This window comes from Podarcis liolepis, assembly GCF_965112155.1.
Source record: "Podarcis liolepis genome assembly, chromosome: 2".
Taxonomy (NCBI): Eukaryota; Metazoa; Chordata; class Lepidosauria; order Squamata; family Lacertidae; genus Podarcis; species Podarcis liolepis.
In genome coordinates this window covers 71,785,154-71,806,681 of record NC_139555.1, presented here as the reverse complement: position 1 = coordinate 71,806,681, position 21,528 = coordinate 71,785,154, and the positions used below count along the sequence as shown (strand labels likewise).

Genomic DNA, 21,528 nt, shown 5'->3' with positions numbered 1-21,528 from the left:
AACAACAATGGGAGAGCCACAGGCTCCCAACCCATGACAAAAGTGGTTGCTTTACAAATGGAGGTATTCTTCTTCTTTGGCAATCACTCGTAGCCAAGTAGGATGGTCTTCCATAAACATGGTTTTAACAGTGAGTCTGTAAGTGACTGTGGAGGCCAATTCTGGATCCACACGTCCTTCCACAGCAGGGACATAGGTTTCCGGGCGGGAGTTGATCATGGTGAGGGTTTGTCAAACGTGCCTTCCTCTTAGTAAGTTTCTCCCTTTTGTCCTGAGTTTGAGCATCTTCAAAGCCCAGGAAGTACTAACATAGTGATACACTCAAGTACACTAATATCAGATGTCCTCCTGTTCCATTTAAGGTTTCTTAAATGGATAGATAAATAAAGAAAAAATACTTGTATTTTCAAGAATTCAAGGCTAATTAGACATTCTATGGCCTTTTAAACTGGCGTGTGTTGTTTTGCTTGTTACTATGTTTTGGGTTTTTATACTGTAAACTGCCCTGTGATCCTTGGATGACGGGTGGTATAGACATTTTAATAATAATAATAGGGGGAAATTGACAAGGGATGGGACAAAGCCAATGAAAATAACAAGAATGTTAAGGTGGCTATTGATAGTCCACCTCTAAGTTCCCAACAGAAACCAGCAGCAGATAGGGCAATGGGTCCCTGAATTCCCCCTCTACTCAAGAGAAAGACCAACTGTAGAGTCTGCTTCCATGATAATGTAACAGGAAGTACCAGAGAAAACAGTGCCTGTATATACAAGAGAAAAATGATATAGCAGGAATTTGTCCTGAGACAACACAGCATGAGAGGTTCATATGCACTATGATAAGTTTGGGATTTAGTTCCTGGTGACATCTGTAGCTATAAGCTGGATGGGAGGAGTTCTGAAGAGCAAAAGCAATAGTTGAGCATTACATTCCATAAATCCTCTTTGTGAATTACCTCTTTTCCCTTTGAGTCAAAAAATTGCTAGTCCTGTTATCTCTTCTTCAAAAAAATATCCAGTACTCTCCAATAAAGTTTGCATCTCAGTAGTTGACAAGCCCCAGTTGTTCCCAATCTCTATAAAGAATTACACTTTGCAAGTCAGCCTCTCAAAAGTCAGGAGCGAGCAGTCTTAGACAATCAGGTGTGTTTTATTTACTTTTGCAGCAGGAGTCTTTGTAGTTCACCTGTTGTCCCCAAAGACTAAGGCTAAAGACAGAGATTCAAAAATCAGTACCCATCACCTGACACCTCCAAATAAGCCACTTGCTATGGTGGAACTACTTATCAGAGGGCAAGATCTGACAAAGTGTGTGATGAAGGTGACCTCTGCCATGTACTTATTCAAGTTCTGGACAACAACCAGTCCCTATGGTGGCTGTTTGGAATTGAAGTGCCTTGCATTATGTCTGCTGACCACGCTGCTTATTAGTATGGAAGCGGGTTACAAAAGGAGTAGGCCAGCTTCTGTAGTCATCATTTCAGGTGCTGGATCAGCCAGAGTGCAATATTCATGAAACCGTCTGCCTCGGCCTCCACACCAGAGAGCGAATGGTTATTGCCCGGATAAAGCAGCATCCTAGAAAGAGAGAGACACAAATATTAGGTGTAATGTGTTTATTTTTCACACCACTCTCTCTTGCCAGACCTTCTGCCCACACACAATTCTCCCCTCCTGACCCAGTCGCATATATTTCTAGCCTCTTGACCACCACCCCTTTGTCTCTATAGAGCCTCCTTTCAGCCAGCTCCTTTGCATTATTTGCCAAGTTTGCCTATTATGCTTACCGGGTTGGGACACCCTTGGCCTTGAGAGCACGGTAATACTCCAAGCCTTGCTTGGGGGGTACACGTCTATCTTCCTCTCCTATCATTAAAAGAACAGGTGTCTGAACCTAAGGAGGAAAAGGGCAAAGATATCAAGGCAGCTGGAGAAACCAAAGCTCTGAAAACAAAGTAGCGAAATCATGGAGTTCTTGGACCAATGGATGTGGAGAGGGAAGGTCTGTGTGTATTGTACCTTGTCAACGTATTGCATTGGTGAACAAAGCAGCATCTCTGCCCCTTGCTTGGGATCTGGGAGGGCAGTCTGGTCATACGGTAAGCCAGCCTCCGTCAGGCACCTAGGAGTAGCAGCACAGCAGGTATCAAAACAGAGGGAACGGGAAGCAGAGCGCCGGAATAAACGGAAAGTTCTTCCAGCTGACAGGTGCAGCAAGTGGGGTAAACCCTGTACATTGGGACCAGTGCATTTTATGAAAGTGCAGATTATAAATGAGTAAATAAATAAATTAAAACTGTGGAATATAGTGATGGTCACCAACTTGGATGGTTTTAAAGGACAATTCAATTAATTCATGGTATGTGTGTGTTAAGACTATCAATAGCTACTAGCCACGATGGGTGTGTTCACTGTGAGGTGGTACGTCTCTGAATACCAATTGTTGGGAACCACCTTGGGAGAGTGCTCTTGCCCTTGGGTCATGTTTGCAGGCTTCCCATCAGCAGCTGATTGGTCACTGGGAGAATAGGATGCAGGAGTGTATGGGCCTTCTTGTGTCCTCCTTACAGCAGCCACAGGCATGAAGGAGAAACTGCAGCTGCTCAGGCTGCCTTTGGTACGCACCAGTCAGGGATGTCAGTGCTTCCGACCATGGAGGCCACGTTGACCACGGGATTCCTGGCCACACAAGCCTTGTAGGTGCCAGGGTATTGGCCGATGAGATGGCAGGATAGGAAGCCTCCATGGGAGCCACCAAACACAGCCACTCTCTGTGGATCCGTCAGTTCCTCCTGTAGCACCTGTTCCACACAGAACTGCAAAGAAGGTGGTGGGTGAAAGGGGGGGAAACAGCACTGCAGCATCTTCCCACCCCTCCCTGCTTGCCCTGGAAAGGGGGATTGCAACCCTCCTACCTGCACATCCTTGACATCCTGACTGCCCACTTTCCCTGGAAGGGAGTCCACACTGTCCTGGCCAAAGCCTAGTGATCCTCGGTAATTCACTTAGGGAAGGGAGAAAAACAGGCTCATTGAGATCTCCAGTTCTTTGCTATACCTGAGCCTCCTGCTCTCCAAGGAGGTGTCACTCTGCTCAACCAGGCTGCAGAATCACTGGGCAGGAGGATGCTTCCTCTAATCATCATCATCAAACCTTTTATTGGCATCACATACAAACATCCAAAACAAATCAATGCAGAATTACCACTTCCCCAGTGGCACAAAGCATTGCTAAAAGAAAGGAGGCAGAGCAGTCTATCGTCATAGCTTCCTCTAATGGAAGGAGGATACCATGGCAGGAATCTCCAGCTCTCCCTACTTGCTACCTGAACTTGACTACTGTCATTCCTCCTCCAGTGTCACTCCCCTAGCACACCTGTTGAGCAACTGAGACAGACTGGACTAGACAGGAAAAGGCCAAATGATTTGGACCACGCTGCAGTCATTTACCACTGTCATGGGAGAGGATCCATTGACAGTCCAGTCTCCTAATTGTGATGCCCTATTCAAAGATAAACTGAGACCCCACCAGCCCACTGGGTGACTGAGAATGGTCTGGGCCACCACTTACCCAGCAGCACAGCAAACCCCATCCGACAGAGGAGTGCTGGGTACAGCATCCAGCTGGTGGTGAACACTGAGTGTGGGCCTCCTGCAAAGGAGAAGACGGGAGTGCCAGTGAGATGAAGGGCGAAGGAATCACCCTGTGCCTTAAATGAGGGGAAGGGAGTGATGAAGACGAAGTACTTACCATGAGGTGACACCACTAATGGAAACTTGGCCTTCTTTGGCGCCTGAGTGGGCCGCAGTAGGATGGCTTCAAAACTGAGGCCTGCTGTGAGGAAAGACCACAGTTTGCAGATCTGGTGAAAGTCAGGCACAAAGGCCTAGATTCAACTAACCCAGTACACTCACAGAAGTCAACGCAAGGGCTCCCACTCAAGCAACAGGCCTTCCCCCCTGTGCTTCCCTCCAATCTGCTGTGGAGGGTCAGGAGAACTTCCCAGAACAATACACAGGGGAAGGAGAGGAGGATAATTCCATCTCCCTGCAATGGCAGATCTAGCGTGAGTGAGTGGTGTCAACTTCCTCCCACAATCTGCATATCACAACCTTAATGCCCTAATTTCTTCCCTGGCTCAAAGCAGGGAATTAAATTCCTTGATCTCTGGCAATGTCTGTCCAATTCTTTTTCTCTGGGTCCTCACCATACTGGGGGTTGTCCTGTTCTGGAGGAGGCTGCAGGGTACGAACATCCCAAGAGATTTCTTGAATTGGGCTGGCTTCTTCCAGGCACACCCAGTTAACTTCAGCTTCCTTGCCAGCAGGAGGCAGGAAGGCCACCATCTGCAGCAAGAGGACATAGAGGAATCCAGCACCACTGGAGCAGATCTCTCTTACTCGGACCACACAAGGTCACCCAGAACATAAGGAGCAGAGCATGTCCGCTAAATAGCAGCACACGTCTGATATTTGAAAAGAAAAATAGAGGCAAGCCCAATGGAAATACTGGGGACAGGGGGTCGACGTTGTGTTCTGTCCCTGGGCTCTTAATCATTACACACTGCACTGCCGACAATCCTTGACCCTACAGCCTCTGTGCTGTTTCAGCTTTGGCTGTAAAAATCTGTGCTATGGGCAACAAAACATGATGCCCAGTGCCTCATATTTTGCCCTCATCAGAATTCCCTCCCTCCCCCCAAAAAAGAATCAGTTAAGCACATAACTAATATGATATTGCATCCCGGCCACAAAGTTTGTGCAATCACAGCCAAACAAGTTTTTTACACTTGGGGCCCCGACTGATTAATTTGATACAGGCCAGTTCCTAAGTCAAAGTCTACAGGCTTGGTCTATTTAATATTTGAGTAATCCTAAGCAAAATGTAAAGTGACAGAAAGCACAAGGAAGTATTATTTTAGAATTACTGCAACAAGCAATTCTGAGCCCAGGTCCCTCTGCCCAACCTTTGGCCACTGGACACTTACAAGCATGGGAGGGCAGTTTGGAGTGGAGAATCTGGCCACCAGCAGATCTCGGTCGACAGTGAGCAGGGCCCAGCTTCCAAGACGGGAACCTAGGTTAGTAAAAGAACAAAGTTTTTCTCTTCCCCCGTATTCTGTGCTCAGGTGGAGTGTGCAACCCTCGCTGCTTTGTTTCTGATCTGGTATGTTTGCATTTGAGCACTGAAGGCCTGGGCAAGCTGGCCTGATACGAGCAAAGCTTTGGGGCAGAGAAAAACTGACTTGACATGCGGAAAAATATATTAAAATGGACAGAATATGCAACAAAATGGGTTGCATCCAGGGAAGTCCTCCTGCTTGTGCAATGGAGGTTCGCCTCACTCTCCTCCCCCCATTGGCTCCAGGGCTTGGGGAAACTCCCAGAATAGATCTGGGAGGGGGTTGTTGTGGGGTAAGGAGATAGGGAAAGGTCTGTTGTGCACACATAAGTCATTCTGCAAGTGTTCTGGCTTTGTTGGATGCATCCCAATTTCCAACTGCTGACGGCTGGAACCTGAACTAAAATTAAGAACGCAGCGTTGGCAAAATTTGGAGGGGGTTGGAGAAGGGGGCAGTGCATGTGAAGCAAAGGTCAGTAGAACAATGGGGGTGTTCACATTGGATGATCAGTGGGCCTTAAGAAACTAGGATAAAGATATTGGCTTGGGATGCATCTTTCACCCAAATGCTTACAAAGGCAGTATAGTGCGATACTAAAAAGGGTGGAGAAAAGCAAAAGATAAGCAAGTGAGGACACCAGATACAATTATCTCCAACTGTGCTAGCTGATGACAAAGGTCTGAAGAACTCCCTGAACAACAGACTGCAAGATGGCTTGTCTGTTCTCTTTGAATAGCTTTGCCCCAAACGGATTAAACAAATTAGGACTCACTTCTGCCAGAAGATCAGAGGATTGCAGTGGCAGGACACAGCATAGACTGCAGTTACTGGAAGGAACTAAGTATTTAGGGCCAAGTTATCGAGTTTGCTACTTACCCTTGGTCAGAGAGCACACACTGCCTGACACTGTATCAACTACAATCAGCTCCTAGAGGAAAAGACAGCATGAGAGAGATCTACTCTCAGTTGCATCCAGAAAGCACCTTCTCACACAACAAGCTGTCCTGCAATTTATCAATGGGGAGACACACACACACGAGCAAGGTTCTGCAAGATTTGCACAACAATCCCTTCTCCACCACACTATTTGGAAAGAGCCAAATGTTCAGATAGTGCTATAATCCTTTGCTTTGTTATATGGATCAATGTGAGAGCCCCATGAAGTTTAAAGATATTAGATGTGCTGATTCAATTTGCCTGTTGCCAAATAAAGCCTTCGATTGGAGGTACCCTTTGTGCTTAGTTTGCCCGAACTACCCGTGGCTTCAGTCTGAAGCTCAAGGTGATCTACGCTTCGTTCTTACCTGCCTGCTACGTTGAATTGTGTCCAGCACAACCCTCTGGCTGTCTGCTGCCCAGCAGTGCTCTGACAGTGCTGTGCTATAGATCCCAGTGAAGTCACCTGTAAGAGACAAAGCGCCTTCACTGAAACAACAGCTGCCCTTCCGGTGGAAAACACAGGGATGCCCCTGGGCCAGGAAGCCACATGATAAGCCCCTTTCATGGATGCCAGTCAGAAATAGCCCATGAAATTCTGACACCATGGCAAAAAAAACAACAAAAAACCCCCAACTGGCATTCCCCAGAGTGGTAAAAATGATAAAAAATAATTTCAATTCTTGTCAATTTCCTGCCCTTTCAGGGTAAAAAAAATGATAATAATCTGCCACCTATAACAAGTGACTTCACCCTGCCTAATGAGAAGGTCAGCCGTGATGCTGTCTCTCTTCATATATATTCCAAGGCCCCCCAATCCCTCTTTGCAGCCAGTCCCCGTGATATTCCACAGCCAGGATCTGCCGACTGAGCCTGCTTTTCTAATGGCAAAGTAGATGTGGATTCTGAATTCCTGAAAAAAACTGGCAAAAGATTCTGCAGAAAAATACTTGCTGAAGACACAGAACCTAATTGCCATTGCTGATTCCAAACTTGAGGCAGGCAAAGAAGCTGCTGCTGATAATAATAATAATAATAATAATAATAATAATAATAATAATAATAATAATAATTTTATTATTTATGCTCCACTGGCTGGGTTGCTCCAGCCACCCTAGGCGGCTTCCAACACGTATAGAAAGATTCCAAGGGGTGCTTCCAGAGACACCCTAATAGAGAAGGTGCCATGAGCCGCCTGTGGCTGGTTTTCATGTTTTCCCAATGCTCAAGTCTTTTCCCTATTGCCCCAGAATCTCCTCCTTTCGTTCCTCCTTAACATCACCTTGTTTCTCCCAAACCATCCACAGCCCTGTAGGTGGATTTCACATTCCACACTTCTGTAGTTAACGCAGTGATAAATGTTGGCCATTCTGAACAAGATACATGACTGTGCGTGATATGCAGCAGTCCTAACATTTGGCTTCGCTTGTTGTTGCTCATGGAACGCTTGGCGCACCCACAGGGTTCCATCGGATTCCATCAAACACCCCTGGGAGCTCCAGCACGGTTGTAATACACACCTTGGCTCTGCCGAGGCACAATCTCCACCACGACGGAAGTGAGCTTTGTGTACCAGTCGTACTGGGGAGGGAAAGAGATCAAAAGGCATCAAAAAAGGATGTGGCAGTGCACAGCTTCCTGCCCCACAAATATTTTACAGCATCAAGACATGCTTCACGGAGGTGCTGAGGTGGCCTGATGTGATAGTTCTGGGTGGACAATGACAGGCCTTGGTTCTCCTTATGCTCTCACCGAGGAGCTCTGCCTCAATTCCTCTGACCAAGCTCTCCAAGAAGGAACCCTCATAACCCCTGCCAGCAAATATGGATTCCCCACTATAGTTGTCAACAAGGCAGAATTTACTCAGGCTCATGCAGAGCTTTGCCTGATCTCTCACACAACAGTTTGGCAAAGGCCAAAGAGCTCAATGACTTGTTCACAAAGCTGCCAAAAGGACTTTCGGCATGGGGATTGGGCCCACTTCCCTATCTGGAGAAGAGGCCTCCAATTTGCAAAAAAAATGGGCCATATGCAAATACATACAAATTGACATTCTCTTCCGCGGGCAGGGAGGACGACCCAACAATAAATCAGGGGCCACACACAAGTAATAAGATGTCTGGGAGGCAGAAGGCCAAAAGCTGGAACTTTCCCCATAATTGTGTTTCTGTCCTAGAAAATATGTGACCTGTTGAATTTCTACCTGACACTGCTCTCCCCCAGTGCCAACTCCAAACCAGGCAAAAACCTCAATTTTCATGAACTGTAACACATTGTGAAGCTGTAATTTGTTTTTCCCTGGTGTGTATGTGACTAATATTTCTCTACGGTGCTCATCAGTCATTCACAACTGTGACTGTACTCCTTCAGCTGCAGCACAGAAAGACAGGAGCCAACTCATTTCTTACAAAGCAGTGGGTTAGACTGATGACTCCGCATTTTGCTTTGTAACAACCTTCTTTCTGGAAAGGGCTAGATATTTACATTTTTCAAAATGAAAACTCAATCTTGGTCCCCTGTTACCTCTGGGCCCAGTTCAGAAGCATTCCTGGTGCCTTCACCTCCGAAGTCTATATAGAGGGCAGGAGCTTATTCGTCTCTCATGCAAAGACTCAAGGCTCAAAAGCAACACTCACCATGCAGAGACGGCTGCACTGTTGGTGAGCCCCAGAAGCCGGGTTCTCCAGGTACACAATGCGACATTGGTCTGGGCTCAGGCGTGGAGACCAAATGGCTTTGTTGTCGTCTGATAACAGCTCTGCAATGGGAAGGGAGACAGTGAATTAAGAGAGAGGACTGAGAAGTCACTGCATGGCTGCTGCTGCTGCTGATGATGATAAACCAACAGGAAAACATGTCTCACCACAACGACCACCTGTCAGGTCCACATAGAAGATAGCTGATCTGGAAGGAAAAGCACAAAACAGAAGTGGAGCTTACATGGAAGAGCACCACGTGAGACTGGCTAAGGGGGTGGGGACATCTATCTTCTCTCTGCAAGCTAGTGTCTCATTCATCACCCAGACAGGAACATAACAGGAATACTATTATTAATTACATTTTTATACCGACATTCATCTGAGGATCACAGGGTGGTTTACAATATAAAATCACAAAAATACATAACATAGTAACAAACAAAAACAATTCTCCCCCTGTTTAAAAGGACAGGGTCAAGAGGTGACTTCTTCCTGATGAGGCAGCAGGGTGGTTCCCAAACAGGAAATGGGCAAGTTCTAGAATCGAAAAGGGCCCAAGTCCAATCTGGGCGCCTACTTCATCTGCATGAAGCCACACAAGCTCCTCCATAGCCACAAGACCCCACCCTCCCTGGCTACAGGTGTGTTTTGCAGGCATACAAAGCACCTCCAACCCCAAAGACTCCAGAATGTTCGTAGGCCCACTCCCCCATTTGGTCCCTCATCTATCTAATATAGTCAATCCCATTTGGATTCTTACTTGTCCTGGTAGGAAACTTACCTACGATTGGTGCAGTACCTCAACCCTAGGCGGAAGGGCTCGTGCCACCAGCCTGTGAACACCACCCCAGTGTCGCCTGGAGCCCAGAAGGCCTGGGGGAGAAGGGAATGCCATGTCAGGTGTGGAGAGGCAGGCGGGTGACTCTAGCACATCTCCAGCATGCGGGGTTAAGATAGGTTGGAAGACAACAGCAGATGTATAATGACCCAGCTAATATATACAGTGGTACTTCTGGTTGCAAACGGGATCCATTCTGGAGGCCCGTTCGCAACCTGAAGCGCTGTATCTGCGCAGGTGTGTGGCGCAATTTGGCAATTGTGCGCACGCGAAAGTGGCGAAACCCGGAAGTAACCCTTTCTGGCACTTCCGGGTCACCGCGGGACGCAACATGAAAAAACATAACATGAAGCAAACGTAACATGAGGTATGACTGTACCATGGAAACCAGGAATTAAATGGATGGGGAACACCCCCTGGCTCTTGTCTTGGAAGATAATTTTGAAATTATCTTTCCAGGAAAGCAGCATCTTGGCTGGCAAGCACAGAGTCCTTCCCACTATATCCTAGCCATTTTGGAACAGCTATTATAGTATCGGAGTTGGCAAATAACACTTTTGGGGGTGGGGGTAACAGGCAACACCGAGGAGGACTCCACATTGTTTCTGTTCCAGATACCAAACTTGTGGGAATCTTCTGTAAGTTGCTTTTAGAGCCCCTCCTCGGGGCTAGAAGGCAGAATGCAAGTATTTAAAATAAATAAAAATACCCTTATCCAACTGGGCTTAACTGGGTGCCCACCTTCTCCCTCAGTTTATCCTGTACTGACCTGCCCAGGGGAGATGTGCTCTGGAACACTCTCCAGGACCGAAACGTTGTTGCTCTCAATGTCCAATACACACAGCACAGGGGTGCTTTTAGCCACCAGGGACTCCCCCCAGTCTTCGTAGAACACAAACTGCTCTCCCTAGGAAAAGCAAAGAGAGATCCTGATGCAGAGGCAGCTCGAGTGACAGCAAAGGGAGTCTCACCTGCCTGGGAGATTGCCAGGGCCCGCATCACTGGTTTTCAACTTGGCGTCAGTCAAGTACTTCCCACTTCCTGAAGAGTGAGGAAGCCCACACACACATTTGCTTACAAACACCGCAGTTCCACTGCAGGGACATCACCCTTGGAGGCAACTGCTCCCTCAGAGCCAACTGTTCAAGATGCAAGCATTAGCTTTACTGCATTTCAGGTATAAGTGTAATTGGTAGTGCACTGCCTTATGAACAGAGATGCTTTGAGTATGGAAAAAAATGGCATATGGTGATGATGAAGAGAAACTGAAATACTGGCTCGCAGGACACAAGGCAAAGCAGAAGTTCATTTTACCTTAATGGCTTTATCTCGTCGCTCTGTCTTGGCCAGCTCCTCTTCGCTGCTCAGCTCAGGGGCTTTTGGCTTAAAGAACGACTCAGCCTTGGGGCGCTTCTTTTCCGCCACATAGAGAAGGTGCGTCTCGGAGTGTGACCAGGCCAAGCAGCCAAATTGGTCTGGGGCAGGGAACAAGATGACAACAGATTTCACTCAATCAAAAATGCAATGACCAGAAGCATTCCTAGGTTTCTGTCAGGGTGATATGTGGGTGCTTGCGAAGATAACAGCTTGGGACTCCAGTGTGTCTTTTACAGGATTTATTGAGTGCAAAAGCTTATGTATAGTGCAGAGGTCTTGAAAGCATGTCTGCCTCAATCGCTAGCAGATTCTGGAAGTGGTTCTCGCCTGTTCCCCCTCCAGCAGAAAAGCCTCGGAAACCCCCCTCTTCTTTTCCTTTCCTTACGTGAAAAACTAAGCACCGGAAGCTGCTCTTTTCTCTCTTTTATAGCAGCCTTTGGGCTTCTCTCTCTCTCATCTTCCGTGTCTCCTGGCAGTCTCTCTTCCCCTGACTCTGACGAAGTACAGCTGCTCATCAGAGGAGGCTCTCTGTACATTCTGATGTCTCCCCCCTTCTCTGCAAACTGATCCCTGACAGTTTCCCAAGTCCCCTTTTCAAAAACAACTTCCCCTTATCAGTGCATATCAGGGATATCGGAGAACACCCTACCACCACCAGCACTCCCGAGCTGTAAGGAAAGGATGAATGTTGGGGCCTAGCTATCCTCTTCACTTGTCTCTTACAAATGGAAACAGAGCTGCAGGGAAAGCTCACCGTCCTCATACACTTGGCCATGCTTCTCCAGGGCTGTCAATTCGATGCTCTTCACCTTGCGGTTCTTTTCCCACACCTGTGGGAGCAGACACATGGCACATTTAGTCTCTGAACCCCTTTGCTTATGTACCCAGTGTCTTCTCAGAGACCGGACCTATTCTGAGCCACATGAAAGAGCCCTTTCCTTTCAAACAAAAAGAAGAAAAGCCACTCAAGTCAGAGTGCCATACAACTGCCTCCCGGGTTGGAAGCGTGACGGATAGTTTGAGAATCACTGAGCAAACGGGCCACATATGAAGCCACATTGCTCTGGGAATGAAGGGGCAGAGCATCTCTGGAAGGTCTACCTTACACAGGAGAAACCTATTAGAGAGCCAGGGTATAAGTCTCTTCTCTCAGCTTTCTTCAAGCCAGCCATATATACCTCTAGGAACTGTTTCTCTTCGCCTTTGGTGTTGCTAGTCTTTCGTAGAACGGCTTTCTGTGCTCCACTGGGAGAGTCCCGACTGAGCAGCCTAAGAAGGAAAACAGCATGGTTAGCCTAGGAAAGATGGCTTTGGTCAGGCACAGGCCAGGACAAAAAAGGTACCAGAAAGGAAGGCAGCTCAGACTGTGCCCATCCTTCCAGGACAAGCAGGGGACATGTGGCCCTCCAGGTGTTGTTGGACTCCCCACTCCCCATCAGTTCAGATCACAGGCCATGCTGGCTATGCCTGAAGGGAGCAGCCCCTCTGTCCTGGGAGAAACAGCCAGTGCTGACACCAAGGAAGGGGTCCTGCCGCTGCAAAGGGCAACAAACAAACAAACACCACACCCAAGAGGCTTTGGAAGCACACCAAGCTAGGATATTGAAAGGGATGGATGGGTCGTGTGGATCATCTCCATTGCCATTTGATAATAAAGTAAACATATGGCAATACATATAATGTATTAGAAGAACTACCTCGCCTTACATGTTTCCCCAGGGCAGGATGACACAAGAGAGAGCCTTTTTAAGTGTGGTGCCACAGCTGTGGAACATCCCTTCCAACCAAGGTCTGCTTATCTTTAGTAAGCAGTAAAAACTGGGAATTTCCAGAAGTTCCTGCTCAGTAAGTATATGCTGCTGGGCAGGTTTGCAGTTTTGTCTTTCTCTGTGGCTTCTGACAGTGCTAGATATTGCAGATTAGGGCACTTAACCATTGCTTTAGTGTTCTGATTTTCAGTCAGCTGCCTTAGAGGCCCCTTCGGTCCAAAATTATGGACTCTCAAATAATTTTGAAAATAAAGCAGTCTGATCTCATTAAAGGATTCGGATTGTTTTGGTGCAGAACATGTATCCCAGGACTGGAAGTTAAGGCTATGCTGATCCTTGGGAGACCCCCTTCAGCACAAGGCTTTGGGTAGTGATCTGCTGTTTCTGCAGAAAGCGTGGTGAAACACAACAAACAAGAGACTTACTCTCCCTTGATTTCCGTGCAATTGCCAGAGGGGCTTGAGTACACGATGGAGTGGCTGTCATGGAAGATGAGGTACTGATGGCAGAATTTTATATTTTCAGCTCTTTCCAAGTCTCGCTGAGACCACTCTGTAAAGGGAGGGAGAGAACTCGGTTTCTGTCCAGCCTACCACAGAAAGAACCAATCTTCCTCTACCACAAAAAAATCCCAACATCACTGTCCCATCCTCCTCTTCCCCCAACTATTTCAGGCAAGACCAGGAGCAGACAAGAGAAGCCTCCCCACACAAGAGACTTGCCTGTTAACCTACCTTAATATATTTCCAACACCAGTCAAATAACTTTATTTTCCCATGTCTAAAGTTATGATTTCATCCTAGTTTGACTTCCGCAGATTTTATTCCATTGCCCCCCATTTTACATTGATTTGTTGCTGCAAAAAATATTTTATTTACTTTCTTACATTTATATCCCACCCTTCTTCTGTCATGGCTTGCAACGTGGTTGGCAGGTGGTCTCCCATCCAGACACTGACCATACTCAGGCCTGCTTAGCTTCAGTAAAGCGGTGACCTCATGTGAATTCAGACCATACCCAGGGACCTGTTTTAATGTGATTTGTGACTATGTAATGATGCGGATTGTAGTTTGTTTTACTGTTAATTTCAGTCTCTCTCTGTGTGTTTTAAATCCCATTAAGCTGCCCAGTTATAGGGTCGCCTATACATTGAATGTATGTAAAAAGGCCCATCATGCCCATTCCTGGTTCAGGGTCAAGAATGCCAACAGCTCTATCTTTGGGCTTTATTTCTTATGATCATCAGAGGAAGATGAAAGTTGGTTTGATACTGAAGCACAGGAACCAGCTAGTCAAAGCCACAGAAACCCTGGTGCTGACAGCTAGTCTCCTGGTTTATCTTGCCAGGAGTGATGGTTCAAGGCAAAGAAAAATGTACTCATTGCTTTTCATGAGGCACCCCAAAGTGAATCACAATATAAACACAGGTCCCAACTAATGTTGGCAACTAGGAGGGAGAGGGTTTACCTGTGTAAACGTTGCAGTATTTCCCACCATATTGAGTTGTTACCTCTGGCCCAATAGAGGCACTGGAAAGAGATGGGAACTGGCTAAGCTCACGATACAAAGCAGCTATCTCCTCTGCGTCATTCAACAACTGCACAATAAAAAGAAAGCAGCAGCGTAATTAGTTGGGACCAACTCCAGGTAAAAGCAACACAAGTACCTTTGCTCATGGCAAGTACCAACTGCTTCCAGGTGAGAAGATGGAACAGAGGGCAGGAAGCATGTAAGGTGGGGCCACTGTGGTGAGTTGAAGGAGAGAGAGCACACAGCTAGCTGGAGACATAACAGTCCTGGCTTTGCACCTTCTGCAGGTTAGAGGAAGGTTGGCTGTAGCAGCTGCTCCTAACTTCTTTTCCTACCTAAGCAGATGTACTGATGTGCATACAGGAAAAATCACACCACTGTTGTAGATAGGAGAGAGAAGCTCATCAACCTGCTTCTGAGCAAATTAAGCTGCCACACTGATATAGGGTGTATGTTTCTCCCTGTCTCCTGCTCAGTTTTCCTTTTTCATTCCCCACCACAACCAATACACAATCTATATTACTTATAAGTCCTTTCTCCTGGAACATTTTGGGTCCTTAGTTAATCTTTAAAGTGACACACAAGACTTGTTTTGTCCCAAGTTTGAAATCCAAAACAGACAAGAGCTGGACGTTTCTTGTCTACTTGTTTTTGAAACAGACAAAAACAGGAAGTCTGTTCCATATCAAGTTGCAGGTACTGCAGCAAAAGTGCTCTTTCAACTACCAATACATTCATCAGCCCAGCAGCCCAAGTTACTGTGTGACACTCTAGGCCTGCAGCAATTGAAACATGGTTTGTGGAAGGACAAAGTTTCAATAGCTACATTTGGCACACTATTTACTTTGGAAAGGCAGGGCAGGCAATCAATCACATGGTAATTAAAGGCCAGTTATCACTCCTTCTATCTGAAAAGTTCACAAGCATGTGAGGATCCCGAATCAGCAACTTCCATGCAAAAGAGGGTTATATGGATAGTATAGGGGTAGCCCTTCCTTCCTTGCCTCATTTGAAGCTAAATAGGAGGAGGGTAAAAACATTCCCTGCCTCCCTTGCTCATTAACATTTCATTTGTGCCATCAGGGAATAACCCTGGGCCACTGACAACTACAAAATTTTGTTTGGAAAGGTGTCCAGGAAGAACTCTTCCTATATCCTTCCTGCTCCCCCCTCCCCTTTGTGTTTTTTTCTAAACCAAGGATAGGGAACCTGTGGCCCTCCAGATGTTGGACTCCACCTCAGCTAACATGACCAATGGTCAGAGATAGGAGTTGAGAGTCCAACATCATTTAGGCTGCAAAGTCCAAACCCTGAGCAGACAGAAGCGCTGTTTATCAGATTGCCATGGCTGCCATGGGCGCAGTCAGGATTTTTGTTAGGGAGGGCAGAACCTCAGTTAGCTATGTATTTTTGCTGGTTTTTATAGATTAGCTACACCCATGCTGTTTCGGCTGGCCAGGGTGGAAGGTGTGGGGATGCCTGGAGCTGGTGCAGCAGTTGGATGGAGACTGGGTCCGATACCATCAGCAGTGAGGCTGACTTGCAATGCAATGGATCTCAGGCTGGTTCAGCCCTTCCCTGCCTTCGCGTCACCCGATTTTGGGGCTTTGTGTGGGCAGCTGCTGACAGGGATCCTGCCAGTGACACTTCCATACACTTGTAGGCTCAGCAGGCAGAACAGGGGGGGGGGGGTCCATACTGGCAGACTGATGCCACTGTGCAGGTGGAGGCCAGCAGAGCTGAGCAGAGGGACACCTCCACCCAATCTACCTGCCACACTGTGTCCAAGAGCCACAGGTCAGCCACTCCTGCCCTAAAGCAACAGGTCTCCTTTAGTGCAAGAGTTCAAAGTCCAGTTCTCTCTGCTACAACAGCTACTTCATACACTCAGTCCTCCGAAGCAAGTGAGGAACCTTACCCTAACAACCCACTTGATATATGGGAACAACAGTGTGGTGACAAAGAATAAAGATATCCACCCCTCTCTCCGCCGCCACCTTAAGACTTTCCCCCTGTAGCAACCTAAATTCATGCCACATCCAGTCACCCATGCGCTCAGGGTTCTTAAACCATGCCAGGTCAACACGCTAAAAAACAAAATGTTTTAGAGCTGTGACGGTTCCCACCCTGTGTGCACGTGATTTTATTTTATTTTTTGAGGGAGGGAGTACTGCGAAAGGAAGAAACTTTTTCTTTTGACTGGAGATATCAAGAAGAGTTGCCACATTCTCCCCACCCACCCCCAATTACATCTCCATATTGGCCGGGTGTGCCTGTGGAGAAGAGTTGTTTCACACGTTGCAGTTGTGCTCATCTCGCAGCTGTTAAAAGCGGAGGTTGGGGGAGAGAAAGGGAGCCAGCAGCCTTGGAGCGCGGCCCGTATGCCGCCCCCAGGAACAATCCTAGGCGGATAGCTAGAAAGGAGTCCATTCACACGTTCGTGCCCCTCCGAAGGGGCTGCTGGGAACCCCAACACACAAACACGCCCGCCCGAAACAGCGCGGAGCATTGTGGGAAGGTCTGCTCAACGAGCACCAGGAGCTGCTTCAGGCGGGCGCAGCGCATCCACCCCGCATCCTCTTGGGGGGGCGGACCTGGGGAACCCCCCTCCCCCCGCGTTTCTCACCGGTGGTTCCATCTCCTATGCCGCTGCGCCCAGTCCCGGAGGTTCGAAGTTCGGTCACCTTCCGCTCAGTACCTCCAGGGTGGGTGGGGCTGTTCCTTTTCGGTCCCGCCTACTTCCATTGGCTGTGGACCTGCCCGTCAAAATCAGCGCGCGCTGCTCAGTGGGAAGCCTGGTCATCGCTTTTATCTGGAGACACGACTTCCTGTGTTGCAAGGCAAAGCCTCGGCTTGGCGTGGACGTCTCTGACCACCCGGCCTGTTCGTGCTCTTGTCTTTCTAAACCGACCCTTTTCCCCACTCTAATGTGAATTTGCAATCACTTAAAAATGTGTTCCAGGCGAAGATCCTCGTGGCGGGGCTTGAAGGACAGTGGCTTAAAATAGGCTACCCCACAACGTTAGCCCCATACTTCTCCTTATTCTCCTCTCATCCTAAATTGTTTCTTTACTTTCCTAAATAAATGTCGTGCTTGTGTTTATTATGAATTTGACTCATATTTTCTGTGTAGGTGGCGGCGGCGGGGAGAGGCAGCAAATTTAAAACCGTTTCTGCAATCATCTGGCTGCCAGGAACTTGGAACGAAAAGCCTACATTTTTATGAGGGTTGTTCAACCACCTACTACTTCCAATCTGAATTTTATCTTTGCAAAAGTCAAATGAAGTTCAGCGTTTCTGCTGCTACTAGCTTGAATTGTGAATGTACTTTTTTTTAAAAAAAACACCAGCCCTAATGGAAATGAAAACAGGTTTGTTTTTAAAAGTAGTGACATAGGTTGGTGTGGTTGATACCTCCAGGTCAGTTACAGTGACATTCAGGCATGTTTGAGTAAAGTCCAGCCGAGTAAAGACCCACATGCCGTTCAGTGTGGGGCTCACACTAGGCATTCAGGAATAATAGAATTGGACACCAAATCTCATGCCAGTATAACTGTACTTGGATCTTATTTACAATTTTATCAGCTCCACAGGCAGGGTGGCAAGCCAATTATCAAAGCCTCTTCCAATTTGTGTCCATTGCATGTGAAAGTCACTTGTAATTCCTTCACCCTTAGGTTGTGTTTTAGCAATTACGGAGCTGCAGTTTGTCTTGTTACCATTGTTTTCTGCACTGTGTGCTGGTAAGAATCCCTGGGCTGCTTCAGCATTTCCAATTGTTTCTGTGAGAGAGTTTTTAAAAACAACAACACCACAGCTTGGGTGCTCCTTTACCATCACTGATGTTGCTCAATGAAAGTTGTGCCTGTTTCAGCTGTATCTGTTCTTGTGATGCTCAGCAGATGGTGAAGCATTGCTTAGCTCTGCTGTTTTCATAAAGGAACATGGCCACTGGGAAGAGGGCAAGGTCACTGGGTTCTCTACTGCCCTACCAAGGACTGAGCATCTGGATCCTGTTCTTAGTGATGCTGCTAGACAGCAGTCAAGGGGGAGAGGGAAGGCCCTAGCTGCTCTGTGGTCCACTATGTTATTTGTGGTGCTATGATAAGCTGATTTTACCACATGAAGTGGAAGCTGACAGAAGGGGTGTCCTTTGAGAAACAAGCAGGCTGCTGGCAGTCAGCGGAGGGAAGGAGGGGTTACAGAAAATGGAATAGATCCAAAAGTTTGTAGAGTGAGACCATTGGTTTTTGTGTGTATGGCACTTGAACTATGGATACTCCTGCATCCCATAATTCCTCACAGCCCGCCCCCCCCCCCCGGTTAAGTATTTATAATTCAACTGTGGAAGATTGTTCATGAGCAGTTCCTCTCGTCTTGCCTTTGCAACAGATCTAGTTATCCATCTAACCCGCTTGGGTACCCGGCACCTGCAGCTTTGGAAAGGAGGAGTCATTTGCTTGGTTTTGGCTGTCACTTCATGCGCTGTACTTTCATCTCAGAAGGGCACACACATCGCTTTCATGACTCCATGGAATCAATGCAGACACCTCTCTTGGCAAACATGGGGTGCCTCGCACAAGCTCTTGCCAACTCTGGCTGCGTGGGACTAAATGTTCCTGCGCCAGTACTTGAACGGGGAATAGCACATGCCATGTGACTCCCACAGGAAAGCTGTGCAGCTCCTGGGTCTGCAGGCAGCCGCTTGAAAATGTGAATGGACGGGGCTCCTAGAAGGAGGCAGTGTCTGTTGGAGGCAGGCAACAACCCTTTCCAGCTTGTTAATAATGGCTTAAGGTCTATGGGAGCAGCTTCCCTGCTAATCCAGCCAGCCAATATCTCAGGGTCAGGAGAAAACCTCGCCCTGCAAAGCCGAGTGGGAAGCTGCCCCCACGGCAGGGTGACTGGAGTGGAATGGCAAATCACACCTTCCAGATTGGCGCTTCCTGTGTGCTGCTAATCAGCTGAACTGCAACAGGAAGCGCTCGGTGGCAGATGGCTCTGCAGGCACTGAGTGGGAGCTGCATCCATATGCGGTGGGTGGGCTGAGAGAGACCCAGGTATGGTAACATGACGAGAGAGGGATAAACAGTTAAAAGAAGAAGAGGGGGCAGGGTAATTGGCTTTCTGAGAGAAGCAATGTCTTTGACAGGCCTTGATGCTTTAAGCCCTTGCAGCCTCAGGGATGGAGACAGCAGCAGGTGGGCATCCTCTTCCATGCTATTCCTGACATGTAATGTGCTTGTTTAAAACCTTGGATGTGGTATGAACTATGTCTGTACCTGAAGTCGATTTGAGCTATCTGTGTGTGTGTGCGTTGAAAAAGCAGCAGAAGCAATTCTGAGAAGTAAAAGACGCCGTTCTTTTTGATAACACAACCCCGCCTAAAAACATACAAAGACATAGAAACGGGGAGAAATTGGGTCCTTTGGCTGTGGTTTTATGGTTTTTTTAATGGATTATTTTGGGAAAGTGCTGGACAGACTTAAACCCACAGTAATTCAGTCCCTAGTTAAAAAGAGAGAGAGAGAGAGAATCAATCTTGGGTCCAGGCTCCCAAAGTGGTGCCTTCTGAAAATTGTTGAACTTTGAGCTCCCAACACTGCCAGCCAGCATGGCCAGTGGTTAGAGATGTTGGGAACTGTATAGCCCAACATCATCTGTAGGTAGGTAGCATGTTAGCTACTAACCAGTGATGAATTAGTTTTAAACCTTCCCCAAGGAAGGCTCCTTGATTCTGTTTCTTCTGTGTTTCCCAATACCATTTATTTTTCTAGACTCTTTAAAAATGTTTCCCTTTTCCTCCCTGAAACTTGACCGTATCATTTGTGGTCCTTGTTAGTGAACTTGAGCTTGAGGTGGAAACAAATCATTTCCACCTGTTGAGCTCATGAAACCTTTCTGCAGGCTTCCACATTGTTCATCAAATAGTTCATATTGTTTGAGTGACTTGATGATGCCCCTTGCCGCCATTTGTATCCTTTAGAGTGGTCTCACTCACTGCTAGTTTGTAGGGTATAGATCTATCTGTTCATGGCATTTCCCCTCTAGGATAGCAGTGTTGTTGAATCATGATTCCCCTCATCCCTGATCACTGGCCAAGCTCGCTGAGGCTCATGGGAGTAATAGTCCAACATTTTGCAGGCACTGTGTTGGCGAGTCCTGCTCTAGAATCTTATTAGGTTCCAACCAAGTATATCACCTTTTGAAAAAAACACATGAAGTTGCTAAATGAGATTGTGAAGTGTTCAGTGTGTCATCAGTCTGCTAGGATACAGCCCTTTACATTCTTACTTTGATTCTTCAATGAAGGGCTGCATCCATGTGAGGCTACTGAAGATTGCTCTTGGCAAGACTGCAATGAAGGAAGCAGATATTGGGGAAGGGAGACTGCGACTCCACTAGCTTTTCTGGTTCATAGCCTTATGATGCACCTGGCTACATTTTGGGATACCTTTTTTAATGCTACCCAAACCTAGCAAATATGCTTTTGTGACTTCACGCCTAGACTACTGTAACACGTTCTATCTGGGTCTGCTATTGACTACCCAGATGACATCTGCAGGGGCTAGACCAGGTACCTTTCTGGTGGAGCACAGATCTCAGCTACCTGTCCTAAAGGATTTGTCTGAAAGTCCTGGAACTCTGTCTATTGAATGCGGCAGGATGATGTGATTAATGGATTAGTAGCAAATCTAGGCACAGCAAGTCTGGATTTACGGGAAGGGCTGTCACTCCATGGAAGTGCAGAAATCCCAGTTTCAATCCCTGGCATCACCAGTTAAGAGAACTCTGCTAGCAGAGCTGGCAAAAACCTTTGCCTGAGACTCAGGTGGGGGTACTGCTGTCCGCCAGAGTAAACAGTATTGGACTAGTGGGACCAGGGGTCAGTGTCTGACAATGTGAAGCAACTTCATGAGCTCACCTGTCATGAAGATGCAAGTTAGTCCAATCAGGATCCTCAGAAAGTCATTGATGCTTATCAAGGCCCTGGGAATATGTGATGTAGCAGGGAATCTCTGAATTATGGGAGCAGGCTTTGGGCACTCATGGTGTGACTAGATCTGTGACAGCTGCAGCTACAGCAGGTACAAGCTGCCTGCTTTCATCAGTCAGGACTCCACTGGATATCTCTCTCTGTGTGTAACTCCTCCCCTCCCCTAGAGCTGACTGCTGATGCCTGAGGCATCCATCTATACTGCTTGTTGGGTTGGCCTGGCACTGCAACATTATGCTTATGGATGCAGTAAAAGAAAG

The 21,528-nt window shown here is 47.3% G+C and overlaps 1 protein-coding gene across 1 annotated transcript; it reads right to left on the bottom strand.

The window, feature by feature from the left end:
- Nucleotides 1-1,129: 1,129 nt before the first annotated feature.
- On the bottom strand, nucleotides 1,130-17,047 carry APEH (acylaminoacyl-peptide hydrolase). The gene is made up of 22 exons (XM_083488705.1): nucleotides 16,898-17,047; nucleotides 14,209-14,338; nucleotides 13,167-13,293; nucleotides 12,151-12,241; nucleotides 11,727-11,802; nucleotides 10,910-11,070; nucleotides 10,365-10,502; nucleotides 9,539-9,630; nucleotides 8,922-8,962; nucleotides 8,695-8,816; nucleotides 7,579-7,639; nucleotides 6,427-6,524; nucleotides 5,999-6,050; nucleotides 4,988-5,076; nucleotides 4,208-4,346; nucleotides 3,751-3,834; nucleotides 3,571-3,651; nucleotides 2,916-3,004; nucleotides 2,626-2,816; nucleotides 2,020-2,122; nucleotides 1,788-1,894; nucleotides 1,130-1,578 (listed from the first exon to the last, which is right to left on the bottom strand). Exons 1-22 carry the CDS (start codon nucleotides 16,907-16,909, stop codon nucleotides 1,476-1,478), a joined length of 2,187 nt encoding a protein of 728 aa, XP_083344831.1. The 5' UTR covers nucleotides 16,910-17,047; the 3' UTR covers nucleotides 1,130-1,475.
- Between the last annotated feature and the right edge of the window lie 4,481 nt (nucleotides 17,048-21,528).

Coding starts and splice junctions, on each gene's coding strand:
- APEH (XM_083488705.1), bottom strand. Junction 8,963..9,538: donor AGGTACTGCACCAATCGTAG/GTAAGTTTCCTA, acceptor TTTTCCTTCCAG/ATCAGCTATCTTCTATGTGG. Junction 8,817..8,921: donor CCTGACAGGTGGTCGTTGTG/GTGAGACATGTT, acceptor TTCCCATTGCAG/AGCTGTTATCAGACGACAAC.